General features: G+C 43.8%; 1 protein-coding gene across 1 annotated transcript; it reads left to right on the forward strand.

The window, feature by feature from the left end:
• The first annotated feature begins 694 nt into the window (after window positions 1-694).
• taf4b (TAF4B RNA polymerase II, TATA box binding protein (TBP)-associated factor) lies at window positions 695-14,571 on the forward strand. The gene is made up of 15 exons (XM_072674284.1): window positions 695-1,337; window positions 1,527-1,660; window positions 2,221-2,559; window positions 2,655-2,789; window positions 2,858-2,980; window positions 3,340-3,429; window positions 3,521-3,706; window positions 4,838-4,955; window positions 5,129-5,237; window positions 5,484-5,653; window positions 8,532-8,662; window positions 8,861-8,986; window positions 9,148-9,204; window positions 12,908-13,024; window positions 14,273-14,571. The coding sequence occupies exons 1-15, from the start codon at window positions 695-697 to the stop codon at window positions 14,405-14,407; spliced, it is 2,613 nt and encodes an 870-aa protein (XP_072530385.1). The 3' UTR covers window positions 14,408-14,571.
• Window positions 14,572-15,540: the final 969 nt, after the last annotated feature.

Below are 15,540 nucleotides of genomic sequence, written 5' to 3' on the forward strand. Positions count from 1 at the left end.
CTTGTGAAGGACCACAACCATCCCGGTCAGGGAAGCGTTTTTTCTCCCTGAAGGCCAACACAGAGAGAATGAGGAGGAGTTTCATCCCACAGGCAACAAATATAAATCAATATACCGGTCTTTCTACACTTTGTTTTATATTATGAATAAAATTAAGTGTATTAGCTATTCATCACCCCAGTACCCAAATTCCTCAGCACTGTATTGCACTGTATTTGCACACTGCACTTCATACCACCTTATAGTAATAACCATATCTCTATCCTAATTTCGTACAACGCACCAGCTACACACTTCCAGTTATTCTTTTCTTTTAAAAATATTATTATATAAATATATTATACATAAATATATTTTTAGGCTCTATTATGTCTCTTTATCTTGTTTTCTATTCTAGTTGTACCGTGTATGACTATATATGTGACAAATATATGTGACAAATAAACTTGCAAAACGTGCCCATATCGCTGCGTAACGCGCGTGCACGCGAAAGGGGGGGTGGGGGGGAGGCGGGGGTCGCAATTCTGCACAACACCTGCGTCACATAGATAACGTTAATCACTGAGTGAGTGCACGTGAGACGCTAAGCATGTGCCAGCACGCGTGTAAGATTGAGGATACGAGGTTGGGCGCTAACGCATTCTGCTGCTGCTGCTGCTGCTGCTGTTAACGCAGGACACGGTGTCAGGTTAGCATGTCTGACAACGAAAGTACAGGTGCGAAAGTGCAGTTACAGGACCCTTCACGCGGGTCCTGTAACGAAGCCACAGCCAGCGACGCGCCTGGAGCGAAAGCGGCAGCAAATCCTCAAGTATCGGCTGAGCGCACTGTAGGGTCAGTGTGCACTGCCAGGGCCCCCAGCGCGTCTCACACCTCTCACACCAAAGATGAAAACAACAATCCATCACCACAGCCGCACGAGTTACCCAAAGAGGAACCTGCCAAACCCTCCAGCATGCTCTCAAAGCCTGCTGTAACTCTAGCAGCAGTGAGCTCCACTTTGTCCTCTGTGCCTTCTGTGCCTTCTGTTCCAAAGATCATAGTGAGCACCGCAGCCGTCAGATCCAGTGCTCCACTGGTGGTAGGAGCAAGAGTGGTTCAAGCCCCTACTGCACCGAGCATGGCGGCTATGCAGGGGCTGGGAGCACTGGCTGCGCATCCCGGAGGAGTTGCTGTGACCCCAAACCAGGCCGGAGGCCCCACCATGACTCCAGCTCCAGTCCAAGGGGCAGTAATGGCATTACCAAGGACATCCACTCTACAGCAGACTGTAACAGTCGCACGTAGCCCTCAGACCACCTCTTTCCAACTGCCTGCCAACTTCCACATCCCGCAAGGTTTGTTTTCTGGTCATTTCATGGGTACAGATTGGATTGTATGCGTCTTAGCAGAGCCTCTAAAACAGAGGTCAGCGATTCTAGGCCTGAAGGTGCAGCACAGTGTGGTTATTTCTGGTGGAGCTTTCACATGCTTTCCAAATGTTTTGTCCTGCCCCTTCTCACCTGTCTAAATATGGTTTTATCTAGGTATGGTTTTAATCCGCAGCGACAGTGGGCAGTTGATGTTGGTTTCTCAGCAGGCACTGGCTCAAGCGCAGGCTCAGGGATTAGTGCCCAAACCTCCTGGTATCTCTACAACTATACGACCACAAGTCTCCCAGGTGTGTGTACGTATGTGTGTATGTATACCATGCTGAAAAATCTAGCTTGTGCTGGTTTAAGACGGTCTAATCTGGTTCCATAGGGTCAAGGTGGTTAAAAAGCTGGTCATTAGGTAACAAAACACACCTGGTAAGCCAGCTGGTTAGGCTGGTCACTAGCTTATCTCCTGACCAGCATAGTGTATGTAACTTTTTATGTAAAGTTTTATGGACTTGATCAGCTTGACCAATTTGGTCAAGCTGTTTATTCTGGTGGACCAGTGTGGTCGGACTGGTCAACCAACTTGGTCATGCAGGTTGAACACCTTTGTAATACTGGTCATGTCAGTCACACCAGCCTGGTCATGCTGGTCATACTGATCATCCACCTTGGTCAGACTGGTTGACTAGCTCGACTAGACCAGCAAAACCATCAAACGAAAATGTCCCTAAGCTGGTCAAAAGCTAAGCTGATCAACCTTAAGCTGGGCAGGCTGTTTTTCTCAGGAGGATGGTGACTATGGAAACTGTCTTACCTGTTTTAGCTTAAATATATTCAGTGGAGTTATTCTTGTTTGCAGGCATCTGCCACGGCCACATCTATCATCAGAGTCTCCATCCCACCTTCGTCTGCAAACGTGGCCACCATAATAAAACCTGCCCCCGCTACAGGGGCAGCTATTGTGAAACCCACCTCCACCACTGGGACTACCATAATCAAACCCTCGTCCATGCCAGCGAGCACAGTCATTAAGCCCACCGCTGTCTTGGCCACTGCTAGTGTTAAGCCAAGCTCCACCACAGGGACCACAGTCATTAAAGCCACTGCTGCGCAGAAGCCTCCAAGCAGCACCTCCACAGCAAACCTACACCAGAGGCCCATGAGTGGAACCACTGTTAGCAGTACATCAGTCGTAAAGGTAGGGGTGGCTCTGCACGAGATGTCACTGGCCAAAAGCCTGAATGCTGGAGATTTGTTTGAGAACTTTGTGTGCTTTGTGTTTTTTCTTCACAGTCTATTGCCAAAGCATCTCCATCAGTCACTCAGACCATCCGAACAGGAGGCAATGCTCCTCGAGTTATCTCCCCGAACATTCCCGCCACCAAACAGGGTCCCACCAAATCATCTGCTCCCATCACAGTCACAGCTGTAAGTGATGACCTGTGTGAAGATAGTTCTTCCTGAGTGTAAAGCATAATGGTTTGTGTTCATCGCAGGAGACACTGGAGAACGTGAAGAAATGCAAGAACTTCCTGGTCACTCTGATGAAGCTAGCGTCCAGCGGCACCCGCTCAGCCAACATGGCGCAGAACGTTCGAGCTCTTGTCAAGGACCTCCTGGTTTGACCTCAAACGATGTTCTCATATCATACTCCTTCTAGATTATACTATATATCTAATCGCTGTCTAACAAAAACCTTGTATCTCCAAATTAGCAACTTTACCTACTGTTGGATAGAGGTCAGTGTAAAAAGATTGTATCCCAAGTCATTTTGGAGCATTTCTATTGGTCTGTTCATCATGAAATTATGACCCAATGTAAAGACCAACTGCCATATGCCTATTGCATCAAAACGTGAGAAACGACAAAATTGGAGATACAGGGTTTTTGCTGGCTACAATTTAGTAGACAACAGTTATTTTAATAATATTCAGTCCAAAATCCTGGTACAACACCAGTAAGTGTTCTCTCTTTTTAGGATGGTCAACTAGAGGCAGAGGAGTTTACAGAAAAACTCTACATGGAGCTCAAATCATCCCCGCAGCCCTACCTGGTGCCTTTTCTTAAGGTAAGACCAGTTTGCCTGAATGGTATTGACTGGGAAAGGCACACATTCTATACATGCGGTGTTCAGAATGCGGGCTACTTGCCTCCTTTAGAGAAGTCTACCTGCTGTTCGCCAGCTCACCCCCAACCCGCAGCTCTTCATCCAGCAGTGTGACCAGCCGAAACCCCCCTCTTCTGCTTCCTCAGCTCTCAGCAGCACCAGCCAGAAACACAGCCTTCCTTCATGTACTGTCCCACAGCCTCTCAGAGGCAGTGTTACAGTGAGGCCCTCTTATCCGGTAAGCCTAGATTTGTTCTAAGTTGAAAGGTTGAAGGTTCTTCTCGTTTATGGCTGTGTCTAGGTCTGAGCATACATTATATGGACAAAAGTATTGGGACACACCTCTTGGGTGTTGCACACAGGGGTATAAAATCAAGCACCTTGTCATGTAGTCTGCCCTTACAAACATTAGTGAAAGAAGGGGTGGTTCTGAAGAGCTCACTGAATTCCATCGTGGTGCTGTAATGGGATACCATGGTTGCAGAAAGTCAGTTGGTGACATTTCTCCCTTCCTAGATACTCCACCATCAACTGAGAGTGATTGAAAAATGGACTCTGCTGACTCAGTAACTGCAGTCCCAGAGTCCCAGACCTGGAATGCAAAGCACCTGTAGATGTCCCAATACTTTTGTCCATACCGGAATGTATGTATAGTAAACAATTCACTGATGCCCACTCATGGCTCATCTCAAACTTTGTCTTTCTGTGACTTGTACATCATCTTTACAAGAATGAAGGAATGGTTCTTCATTGGGGATGCACATGTGACTCATGTAACTGTTTTATTATTATTAATGAACTATTAGTATTTTTTGGGGGGGGGGGTGTTTTCTTTTAAATGACACTCCCTTACCCTTGTCGTGTGTGTAGACAGGCCTGAATTTGTCAGCTCATGGGGTTTGAACGAGAGACAGGAAAAAGCCCCCTTTCTGAAGTGTGACTCATTTTTATGACATTTTTCTCCTCGATTTGTCTTCATTGTCTGGTTAAGTCCCTGCCGCCCATGCTTCACTCTAATTCACTTAAAGCCACCAGTATCCCTTCAGCTCCCCCCTTATCGCACACTTCATGTGTCATTTTTGCATAATGTCATTTGTTTTCTGGGAATCTAATATCCAAATTGTGTTTGTTGCTTCCGTATGTATTGGAGGGTATCCGCTGGAATGTCTCTGCTCATTTTTCTTATTCCTGAGATGCACTCAAAAGTTTTTAGAGTGCTTCAGAGCCTCCAGACTCCCCAGATTTGTAATGAAGTATGACTGGCTTTGATATCTTCTTCAGCTGTCTAATTCTAGATGTGGTAGGCCATGCCGTAACAACTGTTTTTTTTAATGGTGTTATATATATGTACACACATTTTTTTGGTCAGGTGATCCAGCAAGTCAAAGGAGTGCCTGTCAAGCACCCTGTGACCTTCTTATCCCGTGCTGACTTGGCTGTACAGAAGCCTAAGCAGCTGGTCATTCAGACGAACACACAGCCTGCAGGTACAACGAGATCCCTACACACACAAAATGTGTAATGGCCTGTGCAGAAGGGTTCCGTGCTAACATGTTTGCAGTCCCAGTTGATCAGTCACTTATTTTTTCATTGCATGGAGCTAAAGGAACACGCTGACCTCTCCACTGCAATTTGCGAGAGTGTGTGTGTTTTCTCATAGGGGCTTTTGGGAAGCGGGACTCCCTGCAGGCATCTAAAGCCCCCTGTTCTGTGCCACCTCCAGCAACGCGCGCACACAGCTTCAAGGACAGCACCCCAGGCTCTTTCCGGTAATGACTCCGACACTGTGTGTGTGTGTGTGTGTGTGTGTGTGTGTGTGTGTGTGTGTGTGTGTGTGTGTGTGTGTGTGTGTGTGTGTTTGTTTCGCTCCCTCTCTCGCTCCCTCTCTCGCTCCCACTCTCGCTCCCTCTCTCTGGGTCAAAAATGAGTATAAGCCCACCTCTAAGAGTTCGAAATGTCATCTTGGCTCGTCTTCTAATAATCTTTCTAATTATGTTCTTGCTTTTGGCGATTAGGGATGACGACGACATCAACGATGTGGCCTCCATGGCTGGGGTGAACGTGAGTGAGGAAAATGCTCGCATCCTTGCCTCCAGTGCAGAGCTGGTGGGCTCTGTGGTCCACTCATGCAGGGATGAGCCCTTTCTGCTGACCCCAACACTACAGCAAAGAGTGCTGCATATTGGTAATAGTGCCATCACACTCCTCACTGACCACCGTGTGGAAGGTTGTACGCCTCCCATCAGTGTAGACTCTTGGCCCCCCATGTATGGTATATAATTTTATTTTTTTTAATCCCTATCTCATCTCTCTTTCCTTCTTCCATCTCTTTTCCCTCTTTTCCCTTTTTTTGGCACATGTTGAGGAGCCGTTCTGAGAGACAGAGGGGAGAGGCTCTTTCTTTGATCAGCAGTATCTCTGACGAGGCTGTTCTGCTTAATCAGTATGCTAATGACTGTGGAGCCGGCGCAAAGTTGCCAGAGTGGCAGGAATCCACTCTGCTGCGCTGATCAAAATAAGCATCAGAACAAGGGAGAGAAAGTGCGAAAGATAGAAGAAAGGAGGGGGGAGGGGGAGAAGGGAGCGAGGTAGCCGGGAGGTAGAGGAGCCGTGAGGAGGAGGAGGAGGCGGAGGAGACAGAACGAGAGAATGTGGAAATGAAAGAGACAGGCTTGGCCTTGCAGGAACTCAGCCTGCATCAGCAGAAAAGGCCAAACGAGATGATCACAGAGTGTTTGCAGATGTCTGTCTACTCAGCAAGCATAACAAAGAGCAACAGCAACACTTAACGTCTGGCCCCGTGGAAAAAAAATATGAGCACAGCAAACACATGCAAATATCACTGGAGTCCTAGAGAAATGAGTAGGTTCCTCTTATTGCCTGGCCCTGTTTACTGAAATGGAGTTGGGTAAAACCTGCTAGTATAGATGGGTACTTGTGGTCTTTAACATTATGGTTTATGTAACAAAGTTCTAGCAGTTTTTATAATCCTGTTCCTCTTCAGACTCCATGTATAATGATGGTGCTTAAGTCTGGCCTATCTACAGACCTTCGGTTCGAGCTGTGGAGCTGTGGAACTATGTTCTCTGGAATGATGGTGCTCCATCCAATACTTTTGGGATGAGTTGGGGTGCTGATGATCCAACATCCTGACCTCACTAACACTTCTCATTGAATGCAATCAGTTCCTCACAGCAAAGCTCTTCTAGAGGAAAAGAAGGAAAGCCTTTTTAATACCCTTGATTTCAAAAGAAACCGTGAACGAGCAGGTGTCTCAAACCTTACCAAAGATCAGAATCTCAAGTCAAACCAAGACATGTTGACTTGCATTTTGTTATGAATTAATAATTGTTACCCATCGTTTTAATGGTCTTAACTCACCCCCCCCCCCCTCCCCTCCCTTGTCCCAGTCTTGACAAAGTCTGTTTTGACTTTTATTCCAGTGTGTCCTGGACTTTTACACATACACACAGTTTTATGTTCTAACACTCCATGTTCTAACTACACTGTTAAAAGTCTAAGATCTTCGAGGAACATTCTTTCATTTGATTCTGTGGAGGAACCTGGAAGGTTTCTCAAAGCACCTTAAGAAGTTTCTCCACAGTTCCAAATTGAAGAACCTCCAAAGGTTCCTTAAGTATCTTATGCTTTTAATAGTGAACAGGGTTAGAACATCAGTGTATCAGGTTGTACCATGAGAAGGCCAGTCACACTCATTATATAATCACCTTATTATTAATATATGATTTATATAATCATAAGTTTATGACAACAAACAGAATTGGGGCGTCAACTGTTGGGTGAAGACAATTGCTTGCAAGTTAAATAGTGCAGGAAATGCATTTATTTAAACATGTCTTGGATGTTTAAATATCTTCAGACTTGGTGCTATATCACTCCTAGAGAGCAGTGCTGAGTAATGTTCCCTTATCTGAGCTCCAGCTGTGTCTGTCATCAGTGTGAAGTTACTAAGCGTCGACAGCAAGGGAGCAAGATTTCCGGCTTGTACTCTAACAGTTGCTTAAAGTATAAAAAGAAAGATGGGTAAATAGTTTATGTGGCAGTTGTCAGCTAAACTTTCATGATCGTGACAAGCCTAACTATAAAATGGAAATGATGGAGAGAGACTATTGCATTATGGGTTTAGTAAGCCAAATTACTATTAATTTACAACTATTAAATTACAAATTACTAAAAACATTACTCAGTCTTTGTGTGCCCTATTACAACCTTTGGGAGATCTGTATGGTTACATCACACAATAAAATACTTGCTGACATGATAACTATAATTAAACACTACAAATACTGGAATTTTGAATTCTGAAACATGTGCTCATCATTTGTTTGAGGTGAGTTACAACTCTTTTTGATTTAAACCATTTCCACTTTGTAGTTTTCAAGGTTCCTTGTCATATCCAAGATTCCTTATCAAATCCTTATTCATATCCTTTCTATTCAGACATGGGAGGCAATTCTGTACCACCCTGTCACAGACAATATATTATATATAGGGTATATTATAGGGTTAACCATGACCCAGTCTAACACAGAAAAAGCAACAAATAAACAATATAAAATAATCAGAACTTGCCTTTTTTGTTCCTGGCTGCTCTAAAGGTTATAATCAGGATGCAATCATAATGTGTTTTTTTTGTCATACTTTTATGTATTTATTTTGAATAAATATGTGCGTGAACATGGGTACCTATATGATCCTGAAAATAATGCAGGTTTATGATCTATTTCATGATATTTTTGATGCCAAAGTGAAAATGGCCTTATGTTTCATGAAATTATTAAAATGAAAAATGATTAAAAATAGTATTACTCTTTGAAAAATGGTGTTATGTTAACAGGAACGCTTGATTAGAATAATAAGCTTTAGTAACACACTAAGGCTTTATGCTTCTTCTGAAATGTTGCCTATACACATGGCATTTGTTCCATAGAATGATGCAGTAAACTAATTGTTATATACAACTGTCTTCAAACAGACAGGAAAATGCCTCAAATATATGCCATAAAGAACAAACTAACGTGTGTGTGTATGTGTTTTTGTAGGCAGTTCTCAGGGTGTGGTAGAGGTGAGTCCAGATGTGCTCGGCTTGCTTTCTCATGCCACACAGGAGAGACTCCGGGATCTGCTGGAGAAGCTCACTGCCATAGCGCAACATCGTAATATCTCTTATAGGGTACACGCAAGCATACACAAGCCACAGCCATGTGACCGGTTCAGACCGATCATATATTTGTAAAGATGAACACCAGTAGAACACCATTCTTAATGACCTTCCTTAATGAAAATCTATCAGTTTCGTTTTTACTGACGTTAATGAACTGCTCAGTAAATGCTGTTAATAGATTCCTCTCTGTGTGTTTGTTGTGGTTAGGATGACTGGAGGCACATTCAGACCACCGACACACGCTCTCAGCTGAAGTTTCTGGAGCAGCTGGAGAAAGTGGAGAAGAGGAGGAGAGAAGAAGAGGAGAGGGAGACCCTATTATGCATTGCTAAGGTTGTGTGTGTGTGTGTGTGTGTGTGTGTGTGTGTGTGTGTGTGTGTGTGTGTGTGTGTGTGTGTGTGTGTGTGTGTGTGTGCGCGCGTGTGCGTGCACATGCATGCGAGCTAAAGGCAAGTAAGCCAGTCATTCTTTGTCTTGTTTCTTTTTGCCTTTAGACTCGCTCCAGCAGTGAAGACCCTGAGCAGCTTAGGCTCAAACAGAGAGCAAAAGAGGTTGGTTAGGTGTGTGTGTGTGTGTGTGTGAGTGAGAGTGAGAGTGTATTTCCTTTCTACCTGTGTTTCAGTTGTTGGGTCCCCCGAGGACAGTTCTAACATGTCTAACCATATGTGTGCCCCACACACACCACAAACCCCAGAGACTAGTTTTTTTTTCCTGATTGGAGGCTAATTTTAATTGAGTTTAATTGGAGCAGAAATTGAGGCCCGAGGCAGTACAGGGAGCGGAATGAAATGAGAGGCCTCTAGACCTGCGTGTGTGGACTAGTGAGTTGTATTTGCTTTGCTCGTGGAGGACAAAACCGGATGTCCTACCATTTGTGTTTTCTATGGATTCTGTGATTCATCCTGTAATGAAACAGTGGTAATATGGTTAAGGTGTAGATTGCCCTCTATAATTTGAGAGTACATACAGGATTGGTAGCACTGTGTAGGTGTCACTGCTATTTCTGCACTTTCTACACTTCTACACTTTCTTCCCCAGCTCTCTCATTGTGTTAATAATCTGTGAAGAAAAAGGTCTTTGCTAGGTCATGCTACCATAAGGTACCCAAAGCTGTATATGACTGCTAATGAAATCTAAACAAATCAGCTGGAGAAACGGTGCAAACAGGTTGGGCCTGTCCAATTCAACAGAACATACTGGTGAGCGTGGTAATTTCTAACAGCCGGGTCAGGTCCATATGTATTTGAACAAAAGCACACTTTTTGTAATGTGGTACTCTGCACACCACAGCAGTGGGTTTAAAAATGAAGGCATCAACAAACAAAAAAGTGTAGACTTTCAGCAGTTTTTATTTTTATTTATAGATTTATTTATTTTTTGGCAACTGTTTGCAACTCCATAGACTTCTGAATTCGTCCTGCTATTTCTGTCAGCAGTTATCACCAGTGACTCAGTTCCATTGGCAGTCATTCATACCAAGGTCATAGCAGTGCCTTCACCATGTTTGACAGATGATGTGATATGTTTTGGATTATTTACTCTTTCTTTTTTCCTCCCCATACTTAAAATAATTTGCCTTTTAATCTGTCCAACGAATCTTGTTCCAGAGCTGGCTGAATGTCAATATAAATTGTAAAACATATATAAATTTTTTATTTAGAAAAGAATATTCTGGGGTTATCTCTCAAAAGACCATTTAAGTTTCAGCCTAATAAAACCTTAAAAAAAACACACCCACACTTGATTCATTTTTATGACCAGGTTTAGCTATGACCATTCCTGATGTTCATGTGCATGAAAGCACAATGGATTTTAAACATATCAAACATAGAAATACAATTGACTTTAGTTTTCTCTAACAGCTTGCCAGTCATTTTCACTGGCAAGTGGTAGGTTCTAGACAATCGATGCCACAACTGTGATGGAAAAAGTAACTAACATTGATCCTGCGTTTGTTGGAGTAACTGTCTCCACTGTACAGGGAAGGCTTTCTACTAGATTTTGGAGCATTGCTGTAAGGATTTAATTGCATTCAGCAACAAGGGCGTTAGGTCAGGATTTTGGATGATCATCACCCCACCTCATCCCCAACTCCTCCCAAAAGATTGGATGGAGCACCAACCATCATTCCATCATTCCAGACATCACAGTTACACTGCTCCACAGCTCAGTGCTGGGGGATTTTGTACCCCTCTCTAGCCCACGCCAGGCATTGTGGCATGGTACCAAGGAGTTCATGTTTATCTACTCCAGAGAGTCCAATTCTATCTGCAGTATTTCTCTACAGGCACCAGACCAGCTATCTGTGAGCGTTTGCACATCTGTGTCAGCAGTGGGTGCAACTTACAGAAGCTGAATACATTCACAAACAGGGGTGTCCACGAACATTGACCTATAATGTAGCTCTAAAGTACTTAAGTTCCACTGAAGAGCAGAAATTTTCGTTTTGTTTTTCGTCAAAAAAATTGTCTGAATCTATGGCATTCTGTGGCATGCTTTTATTGGTTGGTGATTGACATGTTCCAGAATTATGTTAAGAAAATCCATATCAACTTGTGTATAACAGTGAAGGTAGTGTCATGGTTTAGGCAGGTATAGCTCATTTTTCTTTATTCACGATGTGGTTGCAGCAAGGTAAAATTCCGAAGTGTCCTAAGTATCTTGACTTTTCAGATTCAGCCAAATGCCCCAGGTAACAGTGGACAGTGCTTTTCAGTGCAGCAGTGATCTGAAACTTTTGACACAGTGGACCACAAGATCCTCCTGCCTATTCTTGCCGGCCTTGGAATTACCAGCTCTGCATGGCGATTGTTTGCATCATACCTGCAGGGACGCTCATACCAGCTAACATGGCAGGGCGACACGTCCTTGTAGTCTCTCCACTGGCGTTCCACAAGGCTCGGTTCTTGGTCCTCCTCTTTTCTCACTCTACACTAGCTCTCTTGGTAAAGTGATCTCCTCTCATGGATTCTCTTACCACTGCTATTTGAGATGACTCTCAAATCATCCTTTCTTTCCCACCGTCTGACACACAGGTTTCTACCCGCATCTCAGTGTGTCTCGCTGACATCTCTTCTTGGATGTTGCCTCACCACCTCAAACTCAACCCCAGCAAGACATAGCTGCTGTACATCCCGGGAACTGCTGGACCTAAAAACAATCTTGCCATGTCCTTTGAGAACTTGCTGGTCACGCCTTCTACAGAAGCCGGAAGCCTTGGTGTGTAGTCATGGATGATCAGTTATCGTTCTCGAGTCATGTTGCAAACGTAACTCGGTCCTGCAGATTTCTCTTGTACAACATCCGGAGAATTCGGAGAATTCTCTAGAGAGGCCGCCCAAGTGATTGTTCAGTCTCTCGTCACTCCGGAACTTAACTACTGCTACTCTCTTCTGGCTGGTCTCCCTTTAAGCACCATCAGGCCCCTGCAGCTTATCCAGAATGCAGCAGCGTCAATGTTCCTAAATTCAGCCATGTCACTGCTGCGTTCTCTTCATTGGCTTCCTGTAGCTGCTTCCCACATCAGATTCAAAGCCAAGAACAGACCAGCTCTCCATACTTGATAGCAATGCTCAAAAGCCAATCCGCACCTAGAGCCCTTTGAGCTTCAAGGACGGCTCGGCTCGACCCGCCATCCCTCAAAATCCACGGAAGACGAGCGCTGTCGCTCGCTGTCTTCAAACGCAGACTGAAGACCCACCTCTTCAGAGAGTACTTGGGTGAATAGCAGAGTACTATGGTCACCTTATTGACTTGTGTTTAGTAATGTCTAAACTTAGAGGTATCTTTGAACTATTAGCCTATTCAAACTAGCTGAGGTTTTTCTTGGGTAAATAGCAAAGCACTTTTTTAAGTCGCTCTGGATAAGATGTAAATGTAAATTAAACATGATGCTAATGCAGCCACTGCAATGGGGGGGGTTTGTGTGGATTGTGTTTCACGGTCCCCAAAAAAATATTGAGTTGTTTCATGTGTTCTAGGCCTGCAAGAACATTGCTATGAAAGATACCCACTGTAGTAAACAGGACTGTTCATTTGTCCAGTTAGCTTTCCGAATAAGGTGTCACAAGGGCTGTGATACCTGTATGCTTCACTCTATATAGATTGAATTTTTCTATAGCTTAAATTCCATTCCCAGTGTATGTACTTACGGACTTGACTTTATTGGACCTACTAGACTCTGTTTGCTGTAGCTTTGTGGTGCTTTTCTTGCTGCTTCTCAGACATTTCTCTCTGTCTGTTTCTCTTGTTTAGATGCAGCAGCTGGAGCTGGCTCAGATGCAGCACAGGGAAGCTAACTTGGCAGCACTAGCAGCTCTGGGGCCTCGTAAGAGGAAACCTCTGGAGGCTTCGGGCCCCGGGGCTAACCAGGTACTGACGTGTTTACACAACTGCGTCTCTATGGCGGTGAGGAGGAGTAGAGAGGGTGTTTAGTTTGTCAAGTATGTGTTTGTGAAGGTTTGTTTGTATCTTGTACTGTCTAAAAAGCCACTTTTTTATGTGCAACAACACACAGATCAGAATGTAGCCAGTATGTAGTGTCAGTACTTTTCACATTAGATTTTTTTTGAAGTTTTGAAAATGTTCTTTACCACGGAAAGGGTGTTAAAACGATTGTAAAAGCCACAGTTATCATTTTAAAGCCTTGTTAGGCCTTAACTGACTTGACTGATCACAAAATAAATTGTTGAATCTCATGAAGAAATGACATTAAAGGGAAACTGTAAGTCCAGGCAAGATCTAGAGGACCAGGAAAACTCTCAGATGGAACTAAAGCAAATGTCTCCATCAAGAAACTGAGATGCTGAGTCAAATCCTGCCCTAAAATCCACCATTTTGCGATGAGTCCCACAGTTCTGAACTGAACTTTTAAAAAGAAAAACTGGGGCGTAGACCTTAAACATGCCATGGATGTGTTCTGCAAGCACGAGCAGATGGAAACTCCTTTTTAAGCTGTTGGTATCTGCCAAAGGGGGCGCTACTGCTAACTACTACTGACTTAGGAGGGTGTCCGAACCTTTGCCCAATGGCACATAGTAGACATCACGATTGTTCTACATAGAGGTTGTGTTCAGTTCACCAATCAGCCAGCTATGTAATTTGGCCCAATTTTGCAATCAGCTATACATATGTATTGCATATATTTTAAGAAGGGGGGGCTGGGATTTGCTTTTCAGCATATAACTACTATCATTAACGTTTCTGAATTCTCAGGAAAAGCGAGTAGTAATGAAGGAGTGACTTAACAAAAGCGTTGTGTATTTAGTTCAGTTGAATTCGCTTTTCATTTGTGCTTTGTTTAATTCTGCTTCCCTCAGGCAAAGGGGTATGACAAATAAATGAAGGAGAGTATGTGCATGTGCATGTGTGTGTTTGCATTGCAGATAATACCCATAAGCCTTTGAACAAGATTACCCAAATGGCCTTGAATCTTCTCTGCCCGGGGAGTTTTTACTTTATCTTTAGCGGAATATGCATCTCTCGCTAGAGCCACCAGCATAGCCTAGCAGCAAGGCGAGAGGAGAGAGTGTTTCTTTAATGCAGTCTAGCTGCTGGTTTGATCAGTCTTGGGCCCAGCAGGATTCCGTGTCTCTCACTTTTACTCTCACTCTCTCTCAGGTGATGAGTTTATATGCACAGAGAGCTGGTCAGAGGGCTCCCGTCCGTGTGACTTTCAGAGATTTGATCTTCTGCATGGAACAGGACCCTACGCTTAGACACTCGCGCATGCTCTATAATGCTTATCTACGGTAGCCATACACACACACTGTTTTGCATGTTTGCTGAAAAACCCTTGCTTTCTGTTTGAATTCCTGACTTATTTTCATCATTATAAATATTCTTTGTCTACTGAAATCCACATTGCTTTGCCAAAAGGATTTGTAAGGTAAGCAAAAGGACCTCATTAAAACCCTGCAGCAGCAAACGTGTGTTGTGTTCCTGTCTGGGGTGGGCCCTGGTTTTGGGACAGAACTGCATGCAATTTACTCAAATCTCAAAAGTTTATTTCATGAATTCCCCACCTTCCCGGTTATACAACCACGCTATTATCATTTTAACAAGGTCATTTAATGACATTATTTATGATGATTATGAGGACTTAGGACTTTAGGGGGTTTAGAATAAGCCCCAGGGCTTTGCATCCCTTCGGGGACCGAGCCTGACCGGTTCAGAACAAGAAAACACCTCAGGGATTTGGCCCTACCAATCAAAGTAGGCCTCTGCTGCAGGCAAAAGGGCTGACCAATCAGGGCATGATATGGCCTGAGGGGCCAGGAACAGCCAATCAGAGCAGGATGTTGCTTCAGGGACCAGAGCTGACCGATAAGAGCTGCATCCAGCCACAGGGTCCAGAGGGGGGCAATCAGGGTAACATTGCCTGAGGGAGTTAAGCTTCCACCATCAAGATTAAACCACACGAGGCACGGAAGTCAGGTCGGAGACCACAGCCTTTCAGCAAGGTCTGAAACGGTCATTGGCCAATAACAAATGTGCTAGTGGTGGATTGTCCCTGTTTTTATGGATTAGTGTTTTGCTTTATATTTATGAGAATGATCAAAAACTTTAATCACAGATAGATATATATATATATATATATATATATATATATATATATATATATATATATATATATATATATATATATATATATATATATATATATTCACTGGAACTATACCTTAGCTTCTCTGCATTAAAGGATGGCAAAACTGCATTTGTTTGCATGGCCTTTCGCTGCAGTGGCTTAAATTCTCAGTGTGCTACCCTGAGGCAAGGGATTCTGAAATATTCTATTAGCTCTGAATAAGCAGAAATGAGCTGCTGGAAGCATCGACGGTAAATGCCTGCAGCACCTCCAGTCCCAGCTACACCTTAAGTGAAGGAAT

This window comes from Salminus brasiliensis, chromosome 1 (assembly GCF_030463535.1).
Source record: "Salminus brasiliensis chromosome 1, fSalBra1.hap2, whole genome shotgun sequence".
Lineage (NCBI taxonomy): Eukaryota > Metazoa > Chordata > Actinopteri > Characiformes > Bryconidae > Salminus > Salminus brasiliensis.